The sequence below is a fragment of the Gymnoscopelus braueri genome, assembly GCF_963280865.1.
Source record: "Gymnoscopelus braueri genome assembly, chromosome: 1".
NCBI classification, from domain to species: Eukaryota; Metazoa; Chordata; class Actinopteri; order Myctophiformes; family Myctophidae; genus Gymnoscopelus; species Gymnoscopelus braueri.
This window is the reverse complement of record NC_137603.1, coordinates 45,694,801-45,720,059: the sequence shown is the minus strand read 5'-3', so window position 1 is coordinate 45,720,059 and position 25,259 is coordinate 45,694,801. Positions and strand designations below refer to the sequence as shown.

The 25,259-nt window shown below is 44.5% G+C and overlaps 1 protein-coding gene across 4 annotated transcripts in view; it reads left to right on the top strand.

Annotated features, from left to right (window-relative positions):
• The window catches only part of elp4 (elongator acetyltransferase complex subunit 4), a 69,798-nt gene that overhangs the window by 545 nt on the left and 43,994 nt on the right, over window positions 1–25,259 (top strand). For 3 of the 4 annotated variants that reach the window (XM_080425519.1, XM_080425518.1, XM_080425521.1), the window contains exons 2-7: window positions 1,633–1,668; window positions 8,373–8,494; window positions 11,440–11,574; window positions 13,510–13,646; window positions 16,954–17,038; window positions 20,876–21,064. In XM_080425519.1, coding sequence (XP_080281645.1) covers window positions 1,633–1,668; window positions 8,373–8,494; window positions 11,440–11,574; window positions 13,510–13,646; window positions 16,954–17,038; window positions 20,876–21,064 — 704 coding nt within the window. The remainder of the gene's footprint in view (window positions 1–1,632; window positions 1,669–8,372; window positions 8,495–11,439; window positions 11,575–13,509; window positions 13,647–16,953; window positions 17,039–20,875; window positions 21,065–25,259) is intronic. The other variant, XM_080425520.1, reaches the window with a different exon arrangement.

Genomic DNA, 25,259 nt, shown 5'->3' with positions numbered 1-25,259 from the left:
CTTTACATAACACACAATTCAAGTCTTTCATAATCATCTAACCAAAAAAAGGTTAACACAAATAGATGACATTTGATTTTATTAAATAATAAATTCATCATAGACTGGGCAGTAAAACTAAAAAATTAACCTCACTTTCAATTTCCTCCAAATCACACAACAAACAAACTCTATCCTCCTCAGGAGTACCAATGAATACACAGTCCATTTGATCCCATAACTTCCATTTGTACACTCAGAGTTACAGACCTGTAGGGTCCATTTGGAACCCAGAGGGTCACTGTCTGGACCACCTCTTTGAGAACTAGCCAAAACAATACTAACGGTTATTATTATACAGGATATTCACCTACACTACGTAGCTGTTTAGCTATGCTTTGTGTCGCCAGCATTTGCTTATGGGATGATAGTACATAAAAAAGGGGACATAAATCACATCTGTCAGCTCAAAATAAACACCTTTGCTCCACTGACACTTGATGTGGAATGTCTGTGAGTGGATCCCTCCACATGTGGTCTTCAGCTCGTCTGTTTTCAGCTTTTATGTTGTTAAAACATCACAGATTGGCTGCGTTTTTTATGAGTGCTTTTGGAAGACATGCTCTGTTGAATGGCCATGATCATGCCATTCAAAACTTGGCCAAGACCACTTTATAGATACTTTTGTTCTTTCAACTGTGCAGCAGTCGTTTTGGGGGTCCTTGAAATCAAAACGTTTGCGATCCAATGTCATACAGGCATAATCCCAGCAATTGTTTATACGGTAATCATCCCGTGAGCTTCGACAGGTGTAATCCAATCTGTGTGTCTCTATAATGAGGTTTGTGAGCTCTAGACACAAGCTAAGGCAAAATGATAATGGAACATGTCATGTATTTTGTCTAGCCTCCGGTTTGATGCCATTACTTTACATTATTACTGATAGTAATGTTCTCTATGATATGCTTATTAATTCAATACATGTATAAAATAGGTATTGTGTGGGAGTGTGTTTATCTTGTCACAGTGAGACAGACCCCGAATCCTGTCAACCTTGACTGATGTTGAATCTTCATTGTACTGTTCTTCATAATTGTCACACATAATTATGGATCCAGTTGAAATATTGACAATATTGTCATCAACAAGCATTGTTTTTTTTTTACTGATTGTACTATATGTTTAAGCACAATATAAAATAGTATGTAATAAAATATGTGAATGGAGAAGGATGGTTTAGTCGAGTCTCACCGGCTGTCCGAGGATTTCACCTCAGGTGTGGTTTTGAGGTTAGATTTAAGCATAGTTTCTGTGAGGTTAAGGTTAGGCATAATAGGGGTGGTCCCTGGGCAATACAATCGGAAAAGAGGGAGTCCCGAGTTAACTCACTGGGATCGTCATACATTGGAATCGTAAAGCTGTTGTCAGATATTGCCCTGTAGAGACGAGAATAAAAACATTAATTTTGCCTTATTTCCCAAAGTTTGGCACATAAATCACACACAACATCAACATCTGTCCTTAACAGTTCAGTGAGAAAGTGAAATGACACATATGGAACACTATGACGATCAAACAACAACAATCCAGGAGGCTGACATCTTAATCGCTATCCACTGTATCCACTTGTTATTTTTTTGTCTTCGAAAACAGGTGGTGGGCTAGCAGTTGGAGCAGTACTTCTCATAGGTGAGCCTGAAAATTATCACAAAAAACTAACTAGCTACATTATACGCATTTAAAAAGAGGAAGTATGTTCCTTGTGTTTGATACTTTTGTGGGGTCTTGTATGACAATACCCAGCTGAAGACACTTGGTTGAATTGTTTTAATTGTTTACCATGTGTTTCTTTTTTTATTGGCCAATAGATAACTTTTGTTTGTAATTTATTTTGAAGGAGGTTTATCATAGAAGAGAAAGGGACAAAAGTACCATACTAACATCAATACACGTCATTGTCCATTCACAGCTTCTGCCGTATACTGTAGTATATCGTCACTGTCAGGCGGAAACCTTGTATGTCCAAAACCGTACTTTTCAGGAAATGGAAATAATAACCTGTGTTCCAATGGATCCAATTACCAGCTCATAATACTTTTCATTGGTTAAATATTCATAGAACCCACAGACGCTTAACCACTTTAAACTTGGTATCCCTATTTTGGATGTGTTATTCCTGGCAAAAAGTTTGTTAATTGCTTTTTGGGAAAGATTTACAATTTCTTTGCGAAAATAGCAGAACTACAAGCTTGCGCGATGTGACATGTTTGAGCAATTTTCTCTACTTTTGCATGACACTGCATGTAACAACTAAAAAAATAAACAAACTATGGTACACCTTAGGAAATGGCCACTAGTAATCACAATATACCACAAGTCATAGTAAATGTCTAAGCATGCCAGAAAGCCAAGTGCTTTGTTTGAGTGAAATGCATTGTTTATTAAAATTGTGTTTTTAATGGACTTTTCACTCTGGAATACTTGACATCTAGAAATTGATGTCTTCATGCTAAAACAGCATTCGTTCCAGTTCTGTTTAATTAGGATTATTTAATACCAATATAGAAATTACTTTTCATGAAGATATGTATCTTTCACAGAAGGAAATCTGAATCTAGTATATTCATATTCATGTATTTTATTATGATATTAAATTATGGCCTAAATCGTTTTTACATTGATTACACTGTACAAAACGTTTTCACCTTGTCATTGTCAACAACACTAGAACCCCCAAATACTTATTTGTCACTCTCTAGTTAATTGGTACTAAGGTTCATTTTGAGAAACAGTCAGACAGACTTCAGTTTACACAGCCACCACCTGCCCTTTTGAAGACAATGGACTCACGCAGAACTAAAGATAGCCTTATCAACTGGGGCTTATTTTTATTTATTTTTTGACCAGTGTTTTCATCATAGTGAAAAGGTCTTTGTTGAATATCTACAACCGCACGTATTTCCATGTTGTGTGCAAGGACTATGTAACGAAGGAACGGTCGGATACTTCATTGTAGCTATGCATGAGTTCAGTGCACATGGGTGCCAACTTCCACCAACATTGATGACCTGTGGTCTTTAGATACCTAGAGAAAATTATATAATGCATGCATCCAAAAGCAAATGATCAGGAAACAACCTATGGTACAGTAATTCTTATTTTCTGTTTGACAAAGGTCAAAATAATTCAAAGACCATTTTTATTCAAATGCTTGTCCTTCAGGTAGGCAATGAGTCCTTGCCCTAATTGAATGAGTTTATGTATCTCTGGGTCTTGTTCACAAGTGAGCGGAAGACGAAGTGGGAGATCAGTCACAGAATCAGAGTTGAGGAACGGTATTGCGTTCGCTGTATCACGGCACAGTTTTGACAAAAAGAGAGCTGGCTGGGCCAGATGGCAAAGTTCTCAATCTGCCGTTCAATCTTCATTCGTACTCTCACCTATGGCCACGAAATGTGGGTCACGATGACCCACATTTCGTGATACAAGCGGACGAAATGGGTTTTCTCAGGAAGGTGGCTGGCATCTCCCTTAGGGACAAGGTCAGAAGCTCAGTCATCTGTGAGAGTCTCAGAGTAGAGCTGCTGCTCTTTTGCGTAGAAAGGAGCCAGCTGAGGTGGTTTGAGCAGCTAGTAAGGATGCCTCCTTGTTGCCTTCCGAGGGAGGTTTTCCGGGCACGCCCATCTGGGAAAGATGCCACGGGGCAGACCGAGGACCAGGTGGGGGGTGATTATATCACCGTGCTGACCTGGGAATGCCTCAGGATCCTTTGTGACACACATATTTTGGGGCGTGGCCGAGTCCGCCATTGTCTTGGAGGTGCAAACAACACAGGTATTAGCATTGAGTTTGTGAGACGGATTGTACACAGGGATCTATTTTTCTGTCCTGGCGAAAAAAGAAAAAAGTATCATACTGCAGGGACTTGCAACGATCACCATCTTATCAAAAATTAAGACGGGACGTCCAGATATTCTTTTTTTTCCACACTCCCGAGCCACAAAAATGAACCAAATCCATGGAAGAAGCACTTCCATTGACTTCAGTCTAACTGGCTCCAGTCCAGTTCTGGCTCCAGTTTGGCTTCCAATGTGGATTTTAGAATGCTTCCCATTGTGACTGTCCACTCTCCTATGTAGACGTCTATGTCACACACAAAAAGACCTCTGGCCCTGATTTCAGTTATGTAACCGAGTATTTTCCTCCACATTCAAATGATTCTGTTTCCGCAAGACGTTTTATGTTAATATCTTAAAGGTAGGGTAAGTGATATTTTTTGGTTAAAACAAAAAGTATTTTGTTAAAAGGTTAAAATACTATATTCTGATAGTAATCATTGCAATATAGTGTTTTTTCAGTAACAGATGTCTCCCTGTCTCTCCAGCTCTTTAATAAACAGAAAATACATTTTTCGGTAGGTGTCAAAATCTCAGCCAATCAGGAGAAAGTACCCATTTTTAAGCTTAATTTGTATAGTGTTCCAGTTCCAATTTTGCATGCTCATTTCTTAGTGTCATCACTTCCAATTTCACTTGTTTAATCTGTATCCTGATTGAGTTCTCTGTCCTGGTTGGATAAAATTGGAAATGAAACTGAAACTGAAACGAAAATGCATTTTCTGTTTAATAAAGAGGTGGAGAGACAAGGAGACTCCTAATACTGAACAAACACTCTATAGCAATGAGTACTATCAGAATATAGAGCTATTTAACAATTATTTTAACCAACGCAAATCACTTACCCTACCTTTAAAGCTCCAATATGGAACATATTTGAATGCATACAATTTTATTTTAACCAAGCCGTATGGTAGAGTATCTTAATACAATATAACTAGCACATCTACAGTACGTACAGTGGTCTCCCTACTCTTATATTGAGAAATGTAAACCTTGGTGCCTATTGGTTAAATGGTGCATTCATACAGCTCCTTTATCCAAAGTGCTTTACAATGTGCATTACATTCACCCACACACACATTCACGGCAGAGGAAACCATGCAAGGCACCAACCTGTTCATCGGGAGCCATCGGGGGTTCAGTATCTTAAGGACACTTCGACACTAACCCAGGGGTAGCCAGAGATCGAACAGGGAACCCTCCAATTCCCAAGCGGCCGCTCTACCTCCTGAGCCCTTTCTGCCACTGGTTGACAAGTAGTACTGTATGAAAAGTGCAATATCATTGTGTTTTTCACTTTCATGCCAAATGAATGGCCATAAATTAAAATTGGTGTGTGATTGGCAACATCAGATGGCTTACTGTCGGTTGAAGCTACAAAGAAAATTAGCTTTAGTATAAAGGACAATAATGCTACAATTCTGTTATAATTTGAGTATTGTATGTAGCTCTTATTAACCTACTGGTTTGTCCATAACGGATCATAATGAACAAAATGTAGCCTTCGGCTATGGATCATAATCCAACCAGAAAAAAATCCCTATTAAAGCACTCCACTTCACATTGATGATTTTACTACACGCTTCAGTATATTTAGCTGGCTGCTGTAAGGCTCTCTGTAGTTTGAGTGTGGGATTGCAGTTGGAGTGTGGGACTATGTTGCAGAATGACAAATAGACCGACCTGACCTGAGGGTCGCTGGTTAGAATCCCAGGTGGACATGCTCATGCTGTGAACCTCAATTAATATGCCCATCCCCTGCCATATTATATAAGCCATGGTATTAGATTCAAAGCAAATACAGTTTCGGGACACAAATGTTTCCCAATGTATTATTATTATTATTATCATTCATCGCAGGCTAGGCTACATGGACTGGTAGACAGTAAGGTGAAGGTAGTCTCATTTTGCCTTGAAGCTGTAATTTGTGTATAGCCTGGGCCTATACCAACTGATGATATTGCTTTGCCCTTTAATTCATCCCCCCAATCGATGCAGGAGTCAGTGATTACACACTAATGTGTTCTTCCCTTCCATTTTGTGAATCAATGTACGGTTGGTTTCATCTGGTAATGAGAGACACAGTAAAGGTGAAATCTGCGTGCGCGTGTTCACTTGTGTTTGTCTGTGAAAGAGCGGTGCATCTGTGTGTATCTGTATGCGCACATGCTCATTTTATTTTGTGAATGCTTGTGCATGTGCTGTCTGTCTGTGTGTCTACTTTGTTCATGTGTGTGTGGGAGAGTTGACAGTGTGGTTTTGTTTGTGTTAGTTGTTTCAGGCATTCGTCTCCCACAGACTCCCCCCTCTTAGCTGCGATGGCCTGTTTGTGAGTCGCACATAAAATTATCAGACTGCTTGTTGTTTGCTTTTGATGTGTCTTGGGCTGTCCACCCTGATTTGTCATCCAGTGTGGGACGAGCCCAGTATGGCTGCTGGCTGGAGATCTCTCAACTAATAATAACAAAGCTTCTGAGTTGATGTTTCAATGACCACGTGTGGTTCGGTTCCATTGATTTTAGCATGGTATAACTTCATAATTTTGAGTTGTGCGTTGCCTAAAAACGTTGACTAATGTTGAATATGTCATAAATGTGCCATAGATGACAATATGAGAGAGAACTATTTAGCTTGACTGAACAAGGCATTGTAATTAGACACATTCTATAAGAAACTATACTATATACTGTAGTGATTAGACATGTAGTGACAAAGTATGGTGTGAGAGAGAGAGAGACAGACAGAATGCAATTAAGCTGCATATTGGCTACAAAAACACTCAAGAGTCCAGAGTAGACAGTCATACTAGGGGGCAATCACTCTGACCTAGATATTCTATCTCCTCCCCCTCCAGCTTTAGCGATATGATTCAGGACTTTCCCACTCCCACTCTGCTGTTCAAAGGCAAATTCAGTAGAAGCATCCTTCCCGCTACCAAACCTTACACAGCACGAGCAACAAAAAAACATATCACCCCATGACTGTCCAGAGTGACTGATCTACCTCAAAGATATGACCCTGCCTCCCTCCCACCCCAACCTCCACTCCCTGTCACTCCTATATCCCTCTCCCCTCCCGTCCCCTTGCCCCCCGCCTCGACAGCCTAATGACTCCTGGAGGTTCCATTTGTAAGGCTCCCATAGAAACACAGCCACAATAGGCCCCATCTTGAGAGGGCCCATCTGGGAGCCTTTGTGGGGACTACTGAAAGCCACAAAGGCCCGCTGACCTAGAAACCCATCAATAAGAGAACAGGGAGCCCCACCGACAACAAATTGAAGAGCCGCGGAATTTCCTGAGACATTCTAAGTCTGTAGGTGAGGGACACAACCTGGGAATGCCGGGGGGTGGGGGGGCATTCTCCGGATGCTCCTGGATGACGCGTCAGGATGTCACTCCCAAGCTGTCATTTGTATGCCTGCCTGTCACCCTAAACTGTCACTGCTGCCTTTGTCCTTGTGCCCACTGTTTGTCATTGTGTGGAGAGGCCTATGACATCCTAACAAAATGGTGGTTGTGACAGGAAGCAGCAGTGGCATGCTGGGCAGAGTTATGTGGCCAGCTGGGTTGGGATGGGAGGGTTCAGAATGATGATGCTAGTTTTATCTGTGGTCCTGGGGTTTGGAATGGCTGGGTGGCTGTCTTGTGTGGTCTGAGAATGGCTACCTGTGGGTGAAGGAGTGGGATGTATCATGTATTGAAGCACTCATTAGCTCGGTTAAGCTCCAGTAAGCACACCTCCTACTAGATTTTTTACAGCTATTGTTGTTAAGGGGTTTTGTCAGTCAACCCTCTTGATGTGGACAGTGTGAGGACCACATGGTAATGAAAAGCACAGGAAACCCACATACATACATCTGTATATGAAAGCGAGGTGTGTGACAAGTAACATTTTGACAGAATCAACATCCCGCCCTAGTTGCGTCTACCTCTGTCATTTGGCCTGACAACAGGAGTTATACACCTTTGGATTGTGAGGGAGGGGGTCAGGTGAATGTTCCAGACAGGTGTCTCCCTCTCACACCTTCTCGATCCGTCCAGGATGTGATGTGGTGAAAGTGGATGGGAGTTCTGTGGAGACCGTTATAGTAGGGCTGGAGGTGTCATGCCCATTTGATACCCAGGTAGCAAGGTGACACCTGTGTTCTCATGCCAATGTTGATTCCCACCCTCATCTGTTCCTAAGAGGGTCAGCAAGAAAGCAGTCCTTAGATCAATTACAGTCAGCCGTTGTGATGCGGCTGTGAACCGCAGCATCCAGTTGGACATTCAGAGCAGAGAGACTAGTTCTGGTATTGATGCATTCTATACTTTATTTCTTTGTAAGGAAGATGTTTAGGTTATTTGAACAGTGGAACCCCATTCTTAGGATCTCCCTGTGATGTATACTATCTTGCACGGTATGACATTTTCCTCTGTGCGTGTTTGTTTGGATCAACATTGTGTGTTTGCGCTCCAATTGCGCTTGGATTTTGTCTGTTTGTTCTGTTTTAGAGGAGGACCGGTATGACAGCTACTCTCGCATGATCCTAAAGTACTTCCTGGCAGAGGGAGTGGTGTGTGGGCATGAACTCTTTGTGGCGTCAGCTCAAGAGGATCCAGATGACATCCTACAGGTATGGATGACCACAATGTGCACAATTATTATATAACCATGTTGACAGTAGGGCTGGGCCATATGGACTAAATCAAATATCAATATGTATGACCAATATCAATATTGTTACGGTTATATCGTATTGTGATGATAAAAAAAAAAAATCTAATATCTGAGGCTAAACGAACCTATGGAGAAGTCGGCAGAGAGGGCATTTTGAGCAGCAAGATGAAAAAGGGTAGGATGAGGAAAAAGTAGAGGAGGAAGAGGAAGCAGAGGAAAATGAGTAAGAAGAGGAAGACAAAAATTACAAATACAAGAAGCCTTTAACCACTCTATATTAAAGTTGACCTGAGTTGGCTCTGTACTTTGTGTGCTCTTTTTTCCCTCTACATCAAATTGCTTTGCGGAAAATAGCCAATCTACAAGCTCACATGTCATGTTGTGACACGTTGTATGCTTGTAGATCTGCTATTTTCCTCGAAAGTTCCCACCCAGAATAGGGATCAGTTCAAGTTCAAGTTCAAGTGGGCAAATTCCCAGAGGGACATACTGTAGGTGAAACTCCTCCATCCTCTCTGGTCCTGTGCCCTGCCATCAAGTTGTTCCCATGACAGCCCTTCTGCCTTAATCTCCATAATTATTGAAAAATTCTTAAATTAAAAATATCTTTAAAATCATATATCAATAATACACACAGCACTGTTCATATGTAGGCAATAGCATGTGTATTCTGCATCATACCTTGAACTCATGACCTTAGACACCAATGGCAAGTCAAGGACTTGTTGAGCTACTTGACAAGTGAGAAACCATAGATCAGTGGTACAGTGGGGTCCAGGGGCCCTCCTTGAGGGGGTTCCAATTGGACCCTTAAAGGTCTGTAACTCTGAGAGTGTACAAATGGAACTAGATGGACCTGTAAGGGTTTCATGTACACATTCAGAGTTATAGGGGTCCTTGAAATATTATAAAGTCACTCTAGATAAAAGCATCCGCTAAATACCTAAATCGTACATTTTACGTACATCCTAACTCATGCAGGCAACCTCTAGGCAAACCTACACAGTAAAACACTTACAGTTCCATTGAGGCCGTAGCTCATTGGGTAGAGAGGCCGTCTGGTAATCAGAAAGTGACCGGTTCACCTTGTGTCGAAGTGTCCCTGAGCAAGGCACTTAAAGGAGAATTCCGGACTAGCCTTTTCCTTACCTTTATATGATGTTATTATGTCCTTGGACGAGTGGTACAGTAGAAGATTTTCATATCTCCATCCCGAGCCCACCGCAGCTAAAAACCCGAGAGGACGGTCCGTGTGCTAGATCGCGTATTATTATTTTTTGTTGATATCTGACATTCATATTGACAGAAACCTAGCCACATTGTGTGTGTTAGATGCGCCCCGCCGGAAGTCTCGCAAGACGAGATTTCACCCGTGATTTCATTCATGTCAGCTTGTAAACACTACGGCGGCCCATTTGGGACAAAAACACTGTGGCTAGGTTTCTGTCAATATGAACGTCAGATATCAACAAAAATATATATAAAAAATCGCGATGAAAATAGGCGATCTAGCGCATGGGCCTTCCGCTCAGGTTTTTAGCTGCGGTGGACTCGGGATGGAGTTATGAAATATTTCTACTGTACCACTCGTCCTAGGATAATAATATCATGTAAAGGTAAGAAAAAGGCACAGTGGCGCAGTCGGTAGCGCTGTCGCCTCACAGCTAGAAGGTCCTGGGTTCGATTCCCTCCGCGTCATCAGTGCCCATACCCTAGGTGGGGTTGGCGAAAGGGCCTACTCTGTGTGGAGTTTGCATGTTCTCCCCGTGTCCCCTAGGGTAGGTACCCTTACAAAAACATGCTGTAATCTTGGTCACTATACTGCCTCCCCCTGGTCAGCCGGGGCGCCTGATGGAGGGTAAAGGAACTGGTTGGAATAACGTGTTCCTTCCACGCGCTACGTCCAACCAGGGAAATTAAGTGATAAGAAGCGGTCTGCTAACTCCTCATGCGTTGAAGGAAGCATGAGCTGAGTTCGGGGCTCTCCCCAGGCTGGCAGAGGGAGAGTAGTGCCCAGGATTACATGCTTAGGCATTGGCACTGGGTGAAAAATAGGGGTTACAAAAATCGTGGGATAAAAATTGTGGGGAAAAAAAATTGTAAGAAAAAGGCTAGTCTGAAATTCTCCTTTAACCCGTAACTGCTCCCCCAGAGCGCTCAGCATAAACATCTGAGCAGCCGTCAGCTGGCTGAAACCGGAAACCGAATTCCCTCCCCGGGACTAATAAGGCAATAAAAAAAAGAAACCAAAGAAATTGGGTGTAGATGGAAAAAAGGAAGGTCCAAATATAGACCCCTGGGGGACACCAGTCAACTAAGTATACAGGGTTTAAGTGGTTAATACAGGATACGAGGCCTTCTAGAAGGGCTACCACTTCATGGTAAGAAGCCTGGGTTCCTTTGTTCAGGTCAGTGATCCAGCAGTTATTAGAGGTTCACTCAGCATTCACCAAGACAAGTCGGGGTGTGCGAGGGTGTCTGAGAGGTCCAGGGTAGCATAGGTGCTTCCGGATGCATCTGTTTGAAGAGGACCAGACAAGACCCCCAGAAGCTGACAGCCTCACAGCATACAGGGGGTGGGGCTTACCCTCACTGATTGATAGTGGGAGGGGTCACCACCTTACCCCCTCTTTACATATCAAAGGGTTATTAAGAGAGGGGTACTCCCTATGGGGATATATCACATCATTTAGTGTTTTCACAGTTAGCTTCACATTATGCTAATCTTAACAGGCCATGGCTGAGTGTACTGTCTAGCTTTGGTTTCAGTAGGTTTGTGCAAAGCACCATGTTGTAATTTTACACGCCTATGAGAACAATTCATAAACAACAGCTCAATGGGCACAGTGAAAAGCATATGAATCCGATTAACAATTATTTTCACTGTGTCATTCTACGTAGGAACTGCCAGCTCCCATTTTGGATGACATCGCCAGCCACAACCCAATGGAGGGGCAAATGCATGTGTGTGGTCCTAAGGACAGTCAGGAGTCCATGAAGATTGCCTGGCGTTATCAGAACCTTCCAAAAGTGCAGGTAGCCAATTTCACCTGTTATACTACATATTGTTGATGGTTGTTTATTTTAATTTATTATCTCCGCCAGGCCGGAGCGGCCGGGAGGTGGATATTATGTTTTCGCCCCTGTCCGTCTGTGTGTATGTGAGTCTTAGAACAGCTGATTTCAGGCACCGCTCGACCAATCGGCATGAAACTTTGCACGCACACTCCCAGTAGGCCAAGAAAGAACCTCCACCCAGATTGTTTATAATCGGCCTCATGGTGGCGCTTTATAAGTTCACGTTTTGGCCTATAACTCTTGAACTGTAGGTTTCCCAAAACAAAATCCTGGATCATCATGACACAACTCCCTATAATAGGTTACGCCCATTTCTGCATGACGAGATCTTCCGCCATTTTGTGTTTTCTTCAAAACACACTTTCCGCTACTACTCCTACAGCATTGTGAGCTTGTAGATCTGCTGTTCTTGTTAATTTGACACAACACTGTCTTACGATGCATTTATGAAAACACATAAAAGATATGGAGATACAAGATTTTGGCCCGACAGTGTCAATATGTCTGTACTACTGTAAAGTACGGTATTTTGTATAGAATGTAGGCAACGATTTATCACGCTTCTTTAAGTTTTTAGTGCATGTCTGTCAATGATAGAATACGGTACTGCCTCTCAAGTCATAGGGATTGGCAATTGTCTCAGCCACTAAATCCATCAGCTTCTAAACTCCTTTTGTCGAGCGTATGAGGCCTCAGCCTCCCCTTTCAGAGCTGCACCAGATTACTCACACTTAGCTGGCGATAGGTAGGCTTTCACTGGCTCCCAACATGCACACACACACATGCACAGATACGCGCACGCTTGCACCCCTGCTTAGCCTGGGAAACAGGAATACTCGCAGCCGAAGCATTGACATGTCTGCCCGCTCAACCCTGTGACCCAGACCTGCTCCTCTGTCTTTCCCCCAAATCTCTGCCTTTCCCCCTGCGAGGGTCGGCAGCCCTACACTCTTTCTTCCGCTTTGAGGAGAGCTAACCCTCCCCTTCTACTGCTCTGCAGTCGCCCCCCTACCCACCAGTCTTATAATCCATATCGCTATGTGGATTAACAGCACACAGAGTGTGTCCCTGGGGATCCTTTCCCTCTTTCTCTCGCCCTGGAAACTTCTTTATATCTGTGTTCTTTCCTCAACCTCTCCCCCGTACCCCTGTAAAATCGTCTTTACAAACCTCCAGTAAGCCCCCCGCCAAAGGATTTGCATCCCAAATTCACCCCTAGAGTCCACGCTTAGTTCCCCCGTTACACACACCTCTCTAGCCTCGGCCCACTGTGTCACTCCCTCGATGAAGACATCAGATCAAAGGTGAGGCCGTCAGGGCGGGGATGGAACGCTAAGCAGGTTGCCGGCGCTCACAAAGAGAAGATGAGCCCCTGACCCCCTCCTTTGCCCCGCTGACCCCCTCGTCCCGCCAGGAGAGGGACACACCAGGGGCCCTAATCCAGATTAGGAGTAGATTAAGGGCCCCTCTGACAATGGAGTCCCCGCTTTCTCTGGGGAAGAGGAGCTAAAACTCTCTCTTTCAGCTGCAGGAAAACATCCGCCTTCCCCTGCGTCCCAGACTCGTTTGTTTTCACAGCCAGAAGTGGACATTTATGTGAAGAAATGATTAAGAGTGTGGCCGTACTGGTTGTTTAACTTCTCTTCTGTAGGAATCTTGAGGAATGACCCAGAAACAATGCAATTACTTTACCATAGTATCGTCAAGCACACTTATAAAAGCAAATGAAGATGAATTTTCCCACTTTTACCTGTATGTAATGAGCTTCATTTGTCGTTGAAAGCAAATGGGTGTGTTGCAGGGGTGACTCACAGTCATTTCTAAATGTACTTTAATGCCAGACCATAATAAAGTCTTAAAACGAGCGCAACTTCCCACGACCCCTCCCCCCAGACTGCACTGGCCTCCTCATCCAGATTTGGACACTACTACGATGTCTCCAAGACGATGGAGCCAGAAATTCGTCAGGCAGCCAATTGCCACAGCTTCCGCCTTCCAGAACCTACTGCCCTGTCATCACCCGCACACAGGTAAAACGACAAGACATCATCCACAGAACAGAGGGAAACCAATGAGACATCATCTGCAGAGAACACATACACAGATGCGACATGGTCCGCAAAACACAGTTGCACAAACAAGACAATGTCCACAGAACCCGGATAAACAGACATGACATCATCCACAGAATACAAGTTTAGTAACAGTACAGATGAACCAACATAATCTTAAGAGCACATACTGTAGAAACCTGTCAGCCACTATATGCCTAAAGCCTAATTGATACTGCTTCGTATGATGGTGGTACTTGCTAAAAATAACTGATCATGTTATTTTCGGTGAGCGGCACTGTTGTGCAACAAAGTATAAATTAGGTTTAGTCAATAATCAGTCTGACAAGCAGACAAACACCCTGGCGTAATATGCGCTTCGTTTCTGGGATTTCTATATTTGGCAAACTCGCCATGACACACAGGCACAGTATACTTGCATTTCCTACCCCTGGTAGCAAAATCAATAAATGAAATTGTGGTGTGCGTGATGGCCGATGCACAACAGGTGTGCAGTCACACCTTGCTCAGACTCCAATTAGTTTGACTCAGGCCAGGTGTGATTGCTTAAATCAGCCATCCTCCCATCCCACAGAAATCAATGAAAATGTAGAAGTTTTGTCTAAATGAAAAAAGCGATTTAGCTTTTTTTCTCTATCATTATATTCAGTTCAGTTGCTTAGGCGTGTTGGCAATAACTATAAGTATTATGTACAAGTTGATCAGTTTGTTTCAATTTCACAGTGTATTCTTATAGAAGTTACTGTTTCAACTATATGTATTTTGTTACAGTTTATGCCTAATTGACTTGATCAGTTCATTATCCCTGCTCTCTGGTAAAGGCTACTGTACACAGGTTGGTGGGAAGCAAACCGCCAGCTACTATAATCATGTTAGGAGGTTTAATGAGCCAATAAAGTATGAATCTAAAAAAAATAGGGTGACATTTCCTCCATTTGGAGATGGCTCGAGGTTGGCCTCAGACAGTCAGTCTTTTTGAAAGGATGTGGACTTCTATTCAAATATCGGTCTTCTTGTTTGCTTGGACTTTGTTTGATTTCTCCAGGATTGAGTGTATTTAGGGTTTAGAGGTCACACAGGCTCTTTACTTAGAGAGTTACTGAACACACAAGCGCACACGTACACACACACGCTTGGTAAACACAGCAATCTGGAGCATGGAGACTTTGAGCAATCCCTCAGCTTTTATTTCAGCAAATAGACCCTTTAACGCAGCGCGCGCACACACACACACACACACACACACACACACACACACACACACACACACACACACACTCAAAATGCTACATGTACTAGATGTATCCTCATGGTTTCAAGAAAAAAAACCTGCATTATGGACAACCTTTTGTTGCTAATGCTTGGTCGTCCATTTAGCACCTACATGATTATTCTCTGTGAATGGGACAAAACATAAAAATAACCTCCCCATTGCAGTGCTGTGTGGTGGTTTACTGATATAGTCAACAAGAGCACCGCTCTCCTTGCCTCTGAATGGTTACAGATTTGACAGACATATTGACAGCAGGAAACTACACCTGCACTGCTCCATTGTGCCCCCAGCCACGCCCCAGTACCGACTCAATCTCGCACACACACACACACACACACACACACTCACTCATACAGTATCCCACACGCACACATACACATTCAACATGTTACACACACCGCACACTCCTAAGCAGGCTACTCCCCCTTGCACGTGGCCACAGCCCCATGTTGATACCCTAGCTGTTAAATTGCTCCATTTCACTTGAAGGCATAATTGGCACAAATTGCTCTCTAGGTGATACAGATCCTGTTGTTTAAGACCATGCACCCCCCCCCCCTTCCCCCCCTTTCTCCCCTTACTGAAAGAGGAACATTGAGCTAAAGAAGCCTCCCTGTGTATGATCCTAATTAGCAGACGTGCTAGCCCCTGTAGCTAAGCACCTAGACCTCATCGCTACCTGAATGAAGGGTGCCCAGTGGGGACACTCGGAAACACAATTGCCCTCCTACACAATGGTGGCCAAATTGAGGAGCCAGGGCAGGGGCAGCCTCCTGCTCAATGGCATGTTGAAGCATCCCTGCCCCCTAAAAGCCAGCGTTATACTTGGTTGCGTGCCGTGATGCGTGCCGGAAATAGCTGCTCTACAAGCTCACAACGCGCCGCAGCACGCCGCGTTGTGAGCTTGTAGATCGACTATATTCCTGGCGCGACACCAGCGCACAACTAAGTATATATCACTCTTAAGCCCCAGGCCAGAGAGGCCTTGGTGGGTAGGTGTCCCTCTTTCACAGAACCAAGCTCTATCATTAGCCCCAGCAGGGTCAGGAGGCACAATTGTTTGGCTGAATAATTGTAACGGACTACATGGGTATACTTGGCCCGAGCGCATGTGTCGTGAGTGTACATTACTGTTCTTTATGCAGGGGCTGTTGGTGTGAGACCAAATCTATGGGCATCAGCCTTTGTAGCCTGCCGGTCAAATTGACAGCTCACATAGCAGCCCACTGCGACTCAGTGCAGAGTGGTCATTACAATGGTGGGGTGTTCTTAAGTGGAGGGCTCTGTGTAAAATGACAGGGTTAACATTCCTCTTGGCCATGCTGTTGACAACATGGCTGGCTCAGCAGCACGCTATCTCAGGACGGTTGCTAACTATTGGTGTGGCTGTTTAGTTGACAGTGGTGCACATCCTACCCTTGATTAAACCCCAAAATGCTGTTCCCTGCTAGTTTCCGTGATTGTACCGGGTCATTAATTCACCCCTCTTGAGTTGTGTATTTTGTGTGTGCGTGCGTCTCACATGTCTGTCTTCTGTCTGTCTCGGCACAATCTGATCCATGGGGAGCTGACAGAGGACCAGTCACATTGTAATTTAATCAACCAAATAAATTAATTGGATCTCTTGATATGGATCATCTGTCTGCTTCAGTGGTTAAAGAAAAGCACCGTCAGGAGATACATGCTGCCGTCATAGAGGATTAGGCCATTGCAGTGATGGGCTTGGCCTGGATTTATCTAAACTGGTTTGAATTAGATCTCCATTAACCATTGCTTGATCATTTTTGTTGTCCTAGAGCCTGAAATATACAGGTACCTTGTTGCATGCCATTGTCCCACACTGGAAATAGTCCACATCGTGTGGCATTGCAATGCGTTGTGACCTTGTATATCGGCTATGTTCGGTGTGGGACACCATCGTATGACGAAGACTAAATCAGGCATATCAATTTTACTACGGCCACCCTTTCCCCTCTTCTCTATCCTCTCTAGTCCTATGGTCCAGTCCTACTCCACGCTGCTCAAGTCACTTCAGGAGGTCATACACAAGCAGGGCTTTGATGGTGCAGCTACCCCGGTAAGAGTCTTAAAGACTGTTTACACTAGGTCTCTTACGATCTGAATTGAATTTTGTTTTGTGTTGTTTTGTTGTAGCTATAGAGGCCTCACGAAACATTTCACCTGCACGAAATTAGTCAGATTCATTTATTAATAAAGCACATGAATAACAAATGATGACCAAAGTGCTGTACAATGAGATGAAAAGATAATAATTGAGGCATAACATTAAAGACCCTGTAAAGCAGTAATAATATACAGGATATTCTCCGTTTGTCACACCACAGAATAATGTTATGAACCAAACCAGCCAAACAATTAACAATTTGAACAATAAAAAAAAAATGCCAAAAGATTACCGGTAGGTTTCAAAATCATGAACAAAACACTGTTCTCAACACTGGGTGTGTGAAGCTCACTACAGGGTACCGGTATGTTGATTTCCCAAGTTGCCCCTGGGCACAAGGAAGTGTGCTTATTGCTTATTCCTCCTTATTTTAATGTATCTGCATTTTATGTGTATGTTGCTTCTTGTGTAAAGCACACAGTTTTGAGAGATGCTGTACAAATAAAATGTATTTATCATTTATTTATTATTTGAATATGGGAATGCATTGGGGGATTATGCTGTGGAACGCTATGCGTAGTGTTGTGTCATTTATGTTGATATGTGTTTTGGCGTAACACCTGTGATGTCTGTTTGTTCTGATTACCTTCTTTCCCTTTTCCCATTGACGTTGAATCGCTTTGTGTGGTAGTGTTGTGTGCAGTTGCCACAATAAAGACCATGAGCGTTTGGGTGGCGCAGTGGTGAAGTCCCTGCCCAACACTGCATCCGGCTTTGTCGGGCGTCTATGCGAACACATTTTGGCCAGTGTTCGGGGGTGGGAAGCCGGGTGGGGAGGGTGACATTGGTCATTGCACGTACTCCTACGGGCTGGGGCGGGGAGTGTTGGGCGGGAGGAGTAGGACGAAGGCCCTACATCCTCTCGGTGGGGGCTCCTCACTGGCAGGTAAGTCAGTAGGATACAACAGCAGTGACAACACAGAAATGTGTGTGGGGAAGAATTAATTACTAAACAACTAAATTGTGGAGAAAATGGGGGTAAAAAAAATATTGGCTACTCTACATTTTTTTAAAAAAGAAAAAAAAAAAGAACGAAAAACAAAGACTGAACCATACGACGGTGTCGCGCGGTGACAATAGCCGATCTACAAGCTCAAAGCACGCTGTGTCCACGATACATTGTGAGCTTGGTCAGTGAATATCTATAAAGGGTTTAAGTGGTTAAGCTAGCATGTGTTCCATGCAGAATATGAGTAAGAGACTGTCTCCCAGGGCTGAAGCTGTGATCACAGAGCCTTTCACTGCACCTTGTTTACTTCTCGTCTCACCTGCCTGGTTTGGCCTCACCTGCGTATCCCAGCTGCGTGTGTCTTAGCTTTGACACACATCTTTTTAATAATCATCAATCCTCCGCAGAATGCCAGAAATGTCCTTGGCCTCGTCTGTCTCTCTTGGCATTTGTATGTTGTGTGTGTGTGTGTGTGTGTGTGTGTGTGTGTGTGTGTGTGTGTGTGTGTGTGTGTGTGTGTGTGTGTGTGTGTGTGTGTGTGTGTGTGTGTGTGTGTGTGTGTGTGTGTGTGTGTGTGTGTGTGTGTGTGTGTGTTACTCACCTACATTCTGTGACCCCTCTGCTCGTCACCTGGAGCCACCTCTCCCCCTGTCACTGACATGTACGATTCACCCCCGGTACGCCCGAACCCCCACCCCACCCTTCCCCCATCCCTTTCGAGTGCTGTCACTCACACGCCAGATTAACTGCTGACATCATCAAAGCACCATGTCCTGCCTGTCGCGCTGTTGGCACAGCGCAGGAATGCAGACAGGCACAGAGCGATACAGGCACTGGCACAAGAATGCTCAGTATGGGGGATCAGGGATCGCGTGGGGGGAAGTTTGTTTATCTGTGTTTATTTACTAGATCAACTGTTACAGCCAGTTGTCCTCCTAATGCATATTTCAATTCGAGTTTTAACCCATTAAGACCCGAGACCGATTCTGACAGTTTTCTGAAAATACTTATGTTGCTACAGTACAGTATATCAGTAGTTCTCAAACTTTTTCATGTCAAGGACCCCCAAAATTATGTGTATTTGGCCGTGGACCGCCATCTCAAGATATTTTGTTCCAGGGACCCCCCGAAGCATAGATTTGAGTTAAAATGTCCACTTAAAAAAACAAAGATATATATATAAGATATTCAAAGATTTGCACACCACGCTATGAGCTTGTATATCTGCTATTTTTGAATAGCCAAAGTATAAAATGACACGGGTGCTTTCCGGGTTTTAAGGGGTTAAAGTAAGAGATTCAAGTAGGTCTTAAGCATTCGGTGATAAACATGTGCATGAAATCTTTCTAGGCTGAATGGAACAGGAGAAAGGCAGCAGGATTGTGACTCTGTTGCTGAAGCCGGCTGGTGATTAGGTTGTGGTCCCAGACTGGCTGTAGCCTATGTGGTTGGCCTCTGGCCCTTTTTGCTGGGCTATACTGGCACCGTTCCCTGGGTTTCCTATAGGCTTAAAACTATAGGAGTTTAGTTTTGGCCTTGCCTCCTGACGTTGCCACAGCAACAGTCATCTTGCCACTGTTTCCCTCATGCTGGGCTCCAGACATAGAAATAGATTTCTCTTTCTATGGGTCCGAGACCTGAGTAGGCAGAGCCTTCCACACAAAGAGAGGGCAAGTCTAATAATGAGCATGGCACACACACACACACACACACACACACACACACGTGCAGACAAACACGCAGACGTATATATGGAGATAATACCTAAGTGTGATAAGATGTAGGCATGGAAAGAGAGTGTAAGGTTGAATGGCAAGAGGGTGAATGTAAAGGAAGAGCCCAGAGAGAGAGCCCTGCCTGGGGAAACCCTGAGCCAATGGTGGAAACGTGTGGACACAATGGGGTTTATTTGTGTTAGATGCCCTTGATTCTAATTCAGAACTAAACACATATTAGGTCATACTGTATAGAGAGGAAGAGAGAAACAAGGAGTTGTGGCTGGGGTGAATTTAAGGAGGGGCCAAGATGATAGAATGGGAGGGAGAGAGAAAAAAGGAAAATAAATCAGATTTGAGGCCAGATCTTTGTTAATCACCCTTGGCTCGCATGTAAGTAATCAGGATTTGTCCTGAAGAAACCTGAGATAAAAGGCAATTGTACTAAAGGTTAGAAACCTCTCACGGTGTGGAAAAGCTCCTCCTGTCCCTGTGTTTCAGTGATATATATCCCCATCACTGTTGGCGACCAACATACTTTTGTCTCTTTTTTTTGCGTGAGAGTGGGTTACCGTTGATCTGGTGGAAGTGGTGGTGGTGGTGGTGCACTGGTAAGGAGGGACGTTCAAGGGAAGGCACTCCACCCTTACCCAGGCCCCTTTGGCTGCAGAGCATTCTCGGTGGTGCCAAGAATGTGCCGGGGTTTCTGGGTGGCGGCCATATTGGAAGCCTGTCTGACAGGTCCATTGTGCCTGTGTCAGATGGCCTCTGTGATTGGGCGCTTGTGTCCAATCACGTTTAGGCACTGTGTTCGGATGGCCTGTGCTGGTGAGCAGCACTGTCCAGTCAGCCTCCCAGCGATGTTGAGCTCCACTCAACACAACAGCATCCTTCCAGAAAGAATCCAAGTGTTTTCTGTGCACCTCAATGTTAATTTGACATGTTGTACTCAACTCTTTGCTGTGTTAAAATATTAGCTATAAAAATGACAAGACGTGGCATTAATTCTCCACTTGTTGATCTGTTTCTCTATCCTGTCTCACTGTCTCGTTGTAAATGTCTCAGTCCAAGTCGCGGAACGTCCTGCGGATCGGGCTCCACTCTATGGGTTCCGCTCTGTGGGGCGACGACCTGTGTTGCCATGACAACCCCAGACACAGCCACGCCCTCACCACGTTTCTGTACGGACTCCGCGCGTTGATGAGGTCATCGCTCTCCGTTGCCGTAGTTACCGTGCCCTCACACCTCATCCAGGTGAGACAGTGTTTTGACACCAAACACACACACACACGCACTCGCGCGCATGCACGCATACACACACTCTCAGAAGAGGAATCTTCTCATGAGCTGACTAGCCTTTTCTATTCACACCAGTGTTCCGTTCTTCAACCCCAGCATCCATATTCTGGGGGGGAACACCAGCAGATCTACAAGCTCACAACGCATTGCAACACGATGCGTTGTGAGCTTGTAGATTGGCTACTTGTGGCAAAGAGAATTGGTGTAGATGGAAAAAAAGCAGTCCAACTCAAGGTCTGTTTTACCAAGTCTAGAGGGTTGAAGTGGTTAACAACAAGTCCTGCAACCACGGTAAGAATCACGCAGTGTCTCATAGCGCTTAACTGACAGAAGTCGCTAAGGATTGTGTGTTTGTGTATGTTTGGCCCATGTAAGTTTGCTTTGTGTCATCCTCAATGGGGCATGAAGTTACTCTCTTTGATTGTGGGGGCCTCCTCTTGACCCTCTGGTTCAATGCCACCCTGGTATGACTGAGGCCTGCGAGGGGCCTCTTCCTCCAAGCGTCAGGTCCAGACTCAGTCGAGTGCACACCTCATTCAGGACTGTTTTGAATCTATATTTGTTTGTTTTGACTTGTAATTGCTTGCGGCTGTTACTGTACAGAGAGAGTTTTGTTCTTCATTCATCTCTAGAAATATCCTTCCATACAGTAAAATACTGAGTGTTCATTTTACTCTGAGAGTGTAAAAATGGACCCTTAAGTAACACTCAGGATTTAGGGTGTGTTTGTGTGTGTGTGTGTGTGTGTCCAGTCTGGCCTCACAGTGTGAAGGTGGAGTCATCTGCTCAGGCATATGGCAGACCGCACAGTCCCCCCCCCATCCCCCAAACTGTCCACCATACTCACCACACAACAGCCATCTGAGACTTTTTAGAGATGTTCTGTATCTGTCGCGACTTAAAACATCTTACGCCTCACTCCCACACTCCTCATACACCACAGGATGTACGGAAACTGCACCTTTTTTTTAAAGAATCCGTATTATTCAAAGTCACAGCCCGACGCTTAGATTAGAACAGCTGTGTTACACACAACATTCTCTGGCTCCGAGCCTGTAGGCTCAGTGTACAGTGGCCTAGAGTTCCTCAGAAAGAGCTAAAGTGGCTAACTAGCAGATGTCAGCTGTGGCAGGGAGCAGTCCCACTGTCCCTCTCTGCCCTGCGCTCCAAACACTTTAATCCGTCCCCTCCCTCTCCACCACCCCCGGGGAGAGAGGTGCACGAGTGGGGGAGAGAAGATGGGGGGGGGAGTTTGGCCTGAATCAGGTGTTGGATGATTAAGCCAACATGGAGGTAATGAGAGGCTGTTAACACAGGGCATCTACAAAATGACCATGTTATTGTTTAACACAGTGAAATTAATCGGACATTGTCTTAAGAGAAGAATCCAATTGATCAACTGATGGTGGTGGTTAATGACCCCACTATGGCTGCTATTCTAAGGACAGACACGTGTGTGACACTTTTCTGCCAGTGTCTTTTGCTTAGATAATGACTGTAGCTTTTGTTTGTCTGGCCCTTGGAAGACAGTCTAGACTGGGTAGTGGTGTGGGCTAGCTGGCTGAGACAGCACCGGGGTCCTCATCCATTATTGAACAGCTTGGGAAGCTGAGTAACTCACTGAAAGCCTCCTCACAGCAGCACAGTGCCACAGTCCATCTGAAACATTCATTAGGCTTGTCCCAGCTTGGTCCTCCAACACCCACTACCACACCCATAAATAAACACAAACACACGCATATGTGGTCCTCTCTAAAATGCACCCATATATAGTACCACCTCACCTGCTGCTTACAGTAAGCGATGTCCTCAGACCTGACATGCAAATGTACAGGCCTGCATTTGTCTGCATGGCCAGAGCTCTCAGGAAGGGAGTTTGGAGGGCCGCAGCCCTGTTTTGTGGTGTAGGTAGGGCTTCTAGAAAGGTCTCAAAACCACTGAGCGGTCCTATTTACCTGTCTTGCTCTTACCCATGTAAACTTGATCTATATCTGTACATGCCAGGGCCTTATGATTAGAGCCAAACCAATATATATATAATTTATTTAAACAACATCTGTATCTGTGTCTCCATTTTAACCACTTTAAACCTAGCATCCCTATTTAGGGCAGGTCATTATTCACCTTATACCTGGCCACGCCCACGCCCAGTTAGGGGAGTAGGGGGGGTGGGGCATAGATAGAGAAACCTAGATACCCCATTGGCCGCTGCAGTTCGTTGGAGCGATCTGTATCACGGCCGCCATTTTAGAGGAGGCACGCTGCCACTCAAAGCAACTACTGGCCAATCACAGCGAGTTGACCACTGGCCAATCAAAGCGCGTTTAACTGACTTGTTGCTGCGCGGCTGCCTCTTAAAGGGTTACGGGCTGGGTTACGAAAAGACCCGCCCCCACCTGCCTCTGATTGGCCTACCGAACGCCCCCTTCTGTGACATACGCGGAAGCTTGCCTTCTCTAAAATGGCGCCCGAGATACAGATGCCTCAGAGCCGGAGGAGGCGTCTACCTTTATGTGTCTATGGGGTGGGGAGCATAGATATAGAAACCTAGATACCTCATTGGCCTCTGCAGTTCGTTGGAGCGACCTGTTTGGTATGGTGGCCGCCATATTTCCGGGGGAAACGGGCACTGGCCAATCACAGCGTGTTGACTACTGGCCAACCACAGCGCGTCTTTTCCAGGACTTGTCAGAATCTAGTTGTCCCGCCCCCACCTGCCTCTGATTGGCCTACTGAACGCCCCCTTCTGTGACACACGCGGAAATTTCCAGCTGCCCCCCAAGGAAGCGGAAGCGTGTCCGCCATACAGACGCTTCAGAGCCAGAGGAGGCGTCTACCTTTATATGTCTATGGTGGGGAGCCCCATATCAAGGGGTTTCCTGTTTACCAGTGTTGCCATGTCTGCTTATAATAAGCGACTTTGGGCTTGTTTTTCAAGTTTAGTTGCTTATTTGGGCTTGCTTCCTAATGTTTTTTAAACCACATTTTTTCATCTCAAGGACCCTCAGATTAATATATATTTGTCCGCGGACTTCCATCTGAAAATATTTTGTGCCAGGGACCCCCATACCAGATTTCTGTTGTTAAAAACATGAAAATAGCAGATCTACAAGCTCACAACGCGTCACGATGTGACGCGTTGTGAGCTCGTAGATTTGCTATTTTCAATTAGCCAATGTTAAGTGGTAAAACTTTGCCTAGTTGGGTCTTTTGGGCTTGTTTTCATTCTGGCCGCTTGTTTCTCTTGCAAAATCTGGCAACACACTGATTACCTGCATTACACCTGCAGCAGCAGAAAAGGGCAATGGTGCTGCTGAATAGGTGAACATTGTCCAAAGTTTTCAAAAATATTTTGCTAGCTTTGTAGATGCGTAGTTGAATAGGGCTTAAGTGGTTAAACTTTGCGTGTATTTTATATTTACTAGTTTTTACATTAAAGGTTAAATGTTCTGAAATATAAACTTCATTCAAATCAAAGTTGATTAGAAAATTCTGCGCTTTTTGACAAAATATCAGTCAAAACATCGGTAATCTGTGGTCTAGGTCCAGGACTCCCAAAAATATCGGCTCTACTTATGCTAGGTAGATTCCATGTTTTCATGTCATAAAAATCCATTATGTTGCGGTCATGTCACCAATATGTATTGGAATAACAATCACATCTTCCACACCCTCTTGAACTCTAGCGTCCCAATTCTTGGCATGTCATAGTAGACGAAGATTCAGCAAAAACTAAATATATGTATAGTATATATAGTATATAGGGTTCATGTGATTAAGAGTAATGTGTTGCGTCTAGGTCAGAATCAAGGGCTGTCCAGTAGCTGACTGCTATGCGTCTTGTCCAATCAGTGGAGCACAGGCAAACACGCCCTGAGGTAGTAGAACAAGTAAATAAGTATGGCAAACAACAACGACAGTCAGAGCCAAACAACTCAACAAGGGTTTCCATCAATAGTTCCAGTTATTAATGGCTTATTGAAGGCCTGGGCTCTCACTGGACTCTGTCAGGCAGTGGTGGTCAGCTGAGGTTTGGGGACATTCAGGGGATTTACACTGATGGAATCTGAGCTCATTGAGCCAGCATAGGCCTTCATAATGAGCTGGAAGTTGAACTGAAGTGCCTCTCATTTTTAGCCCCCTTTATCTA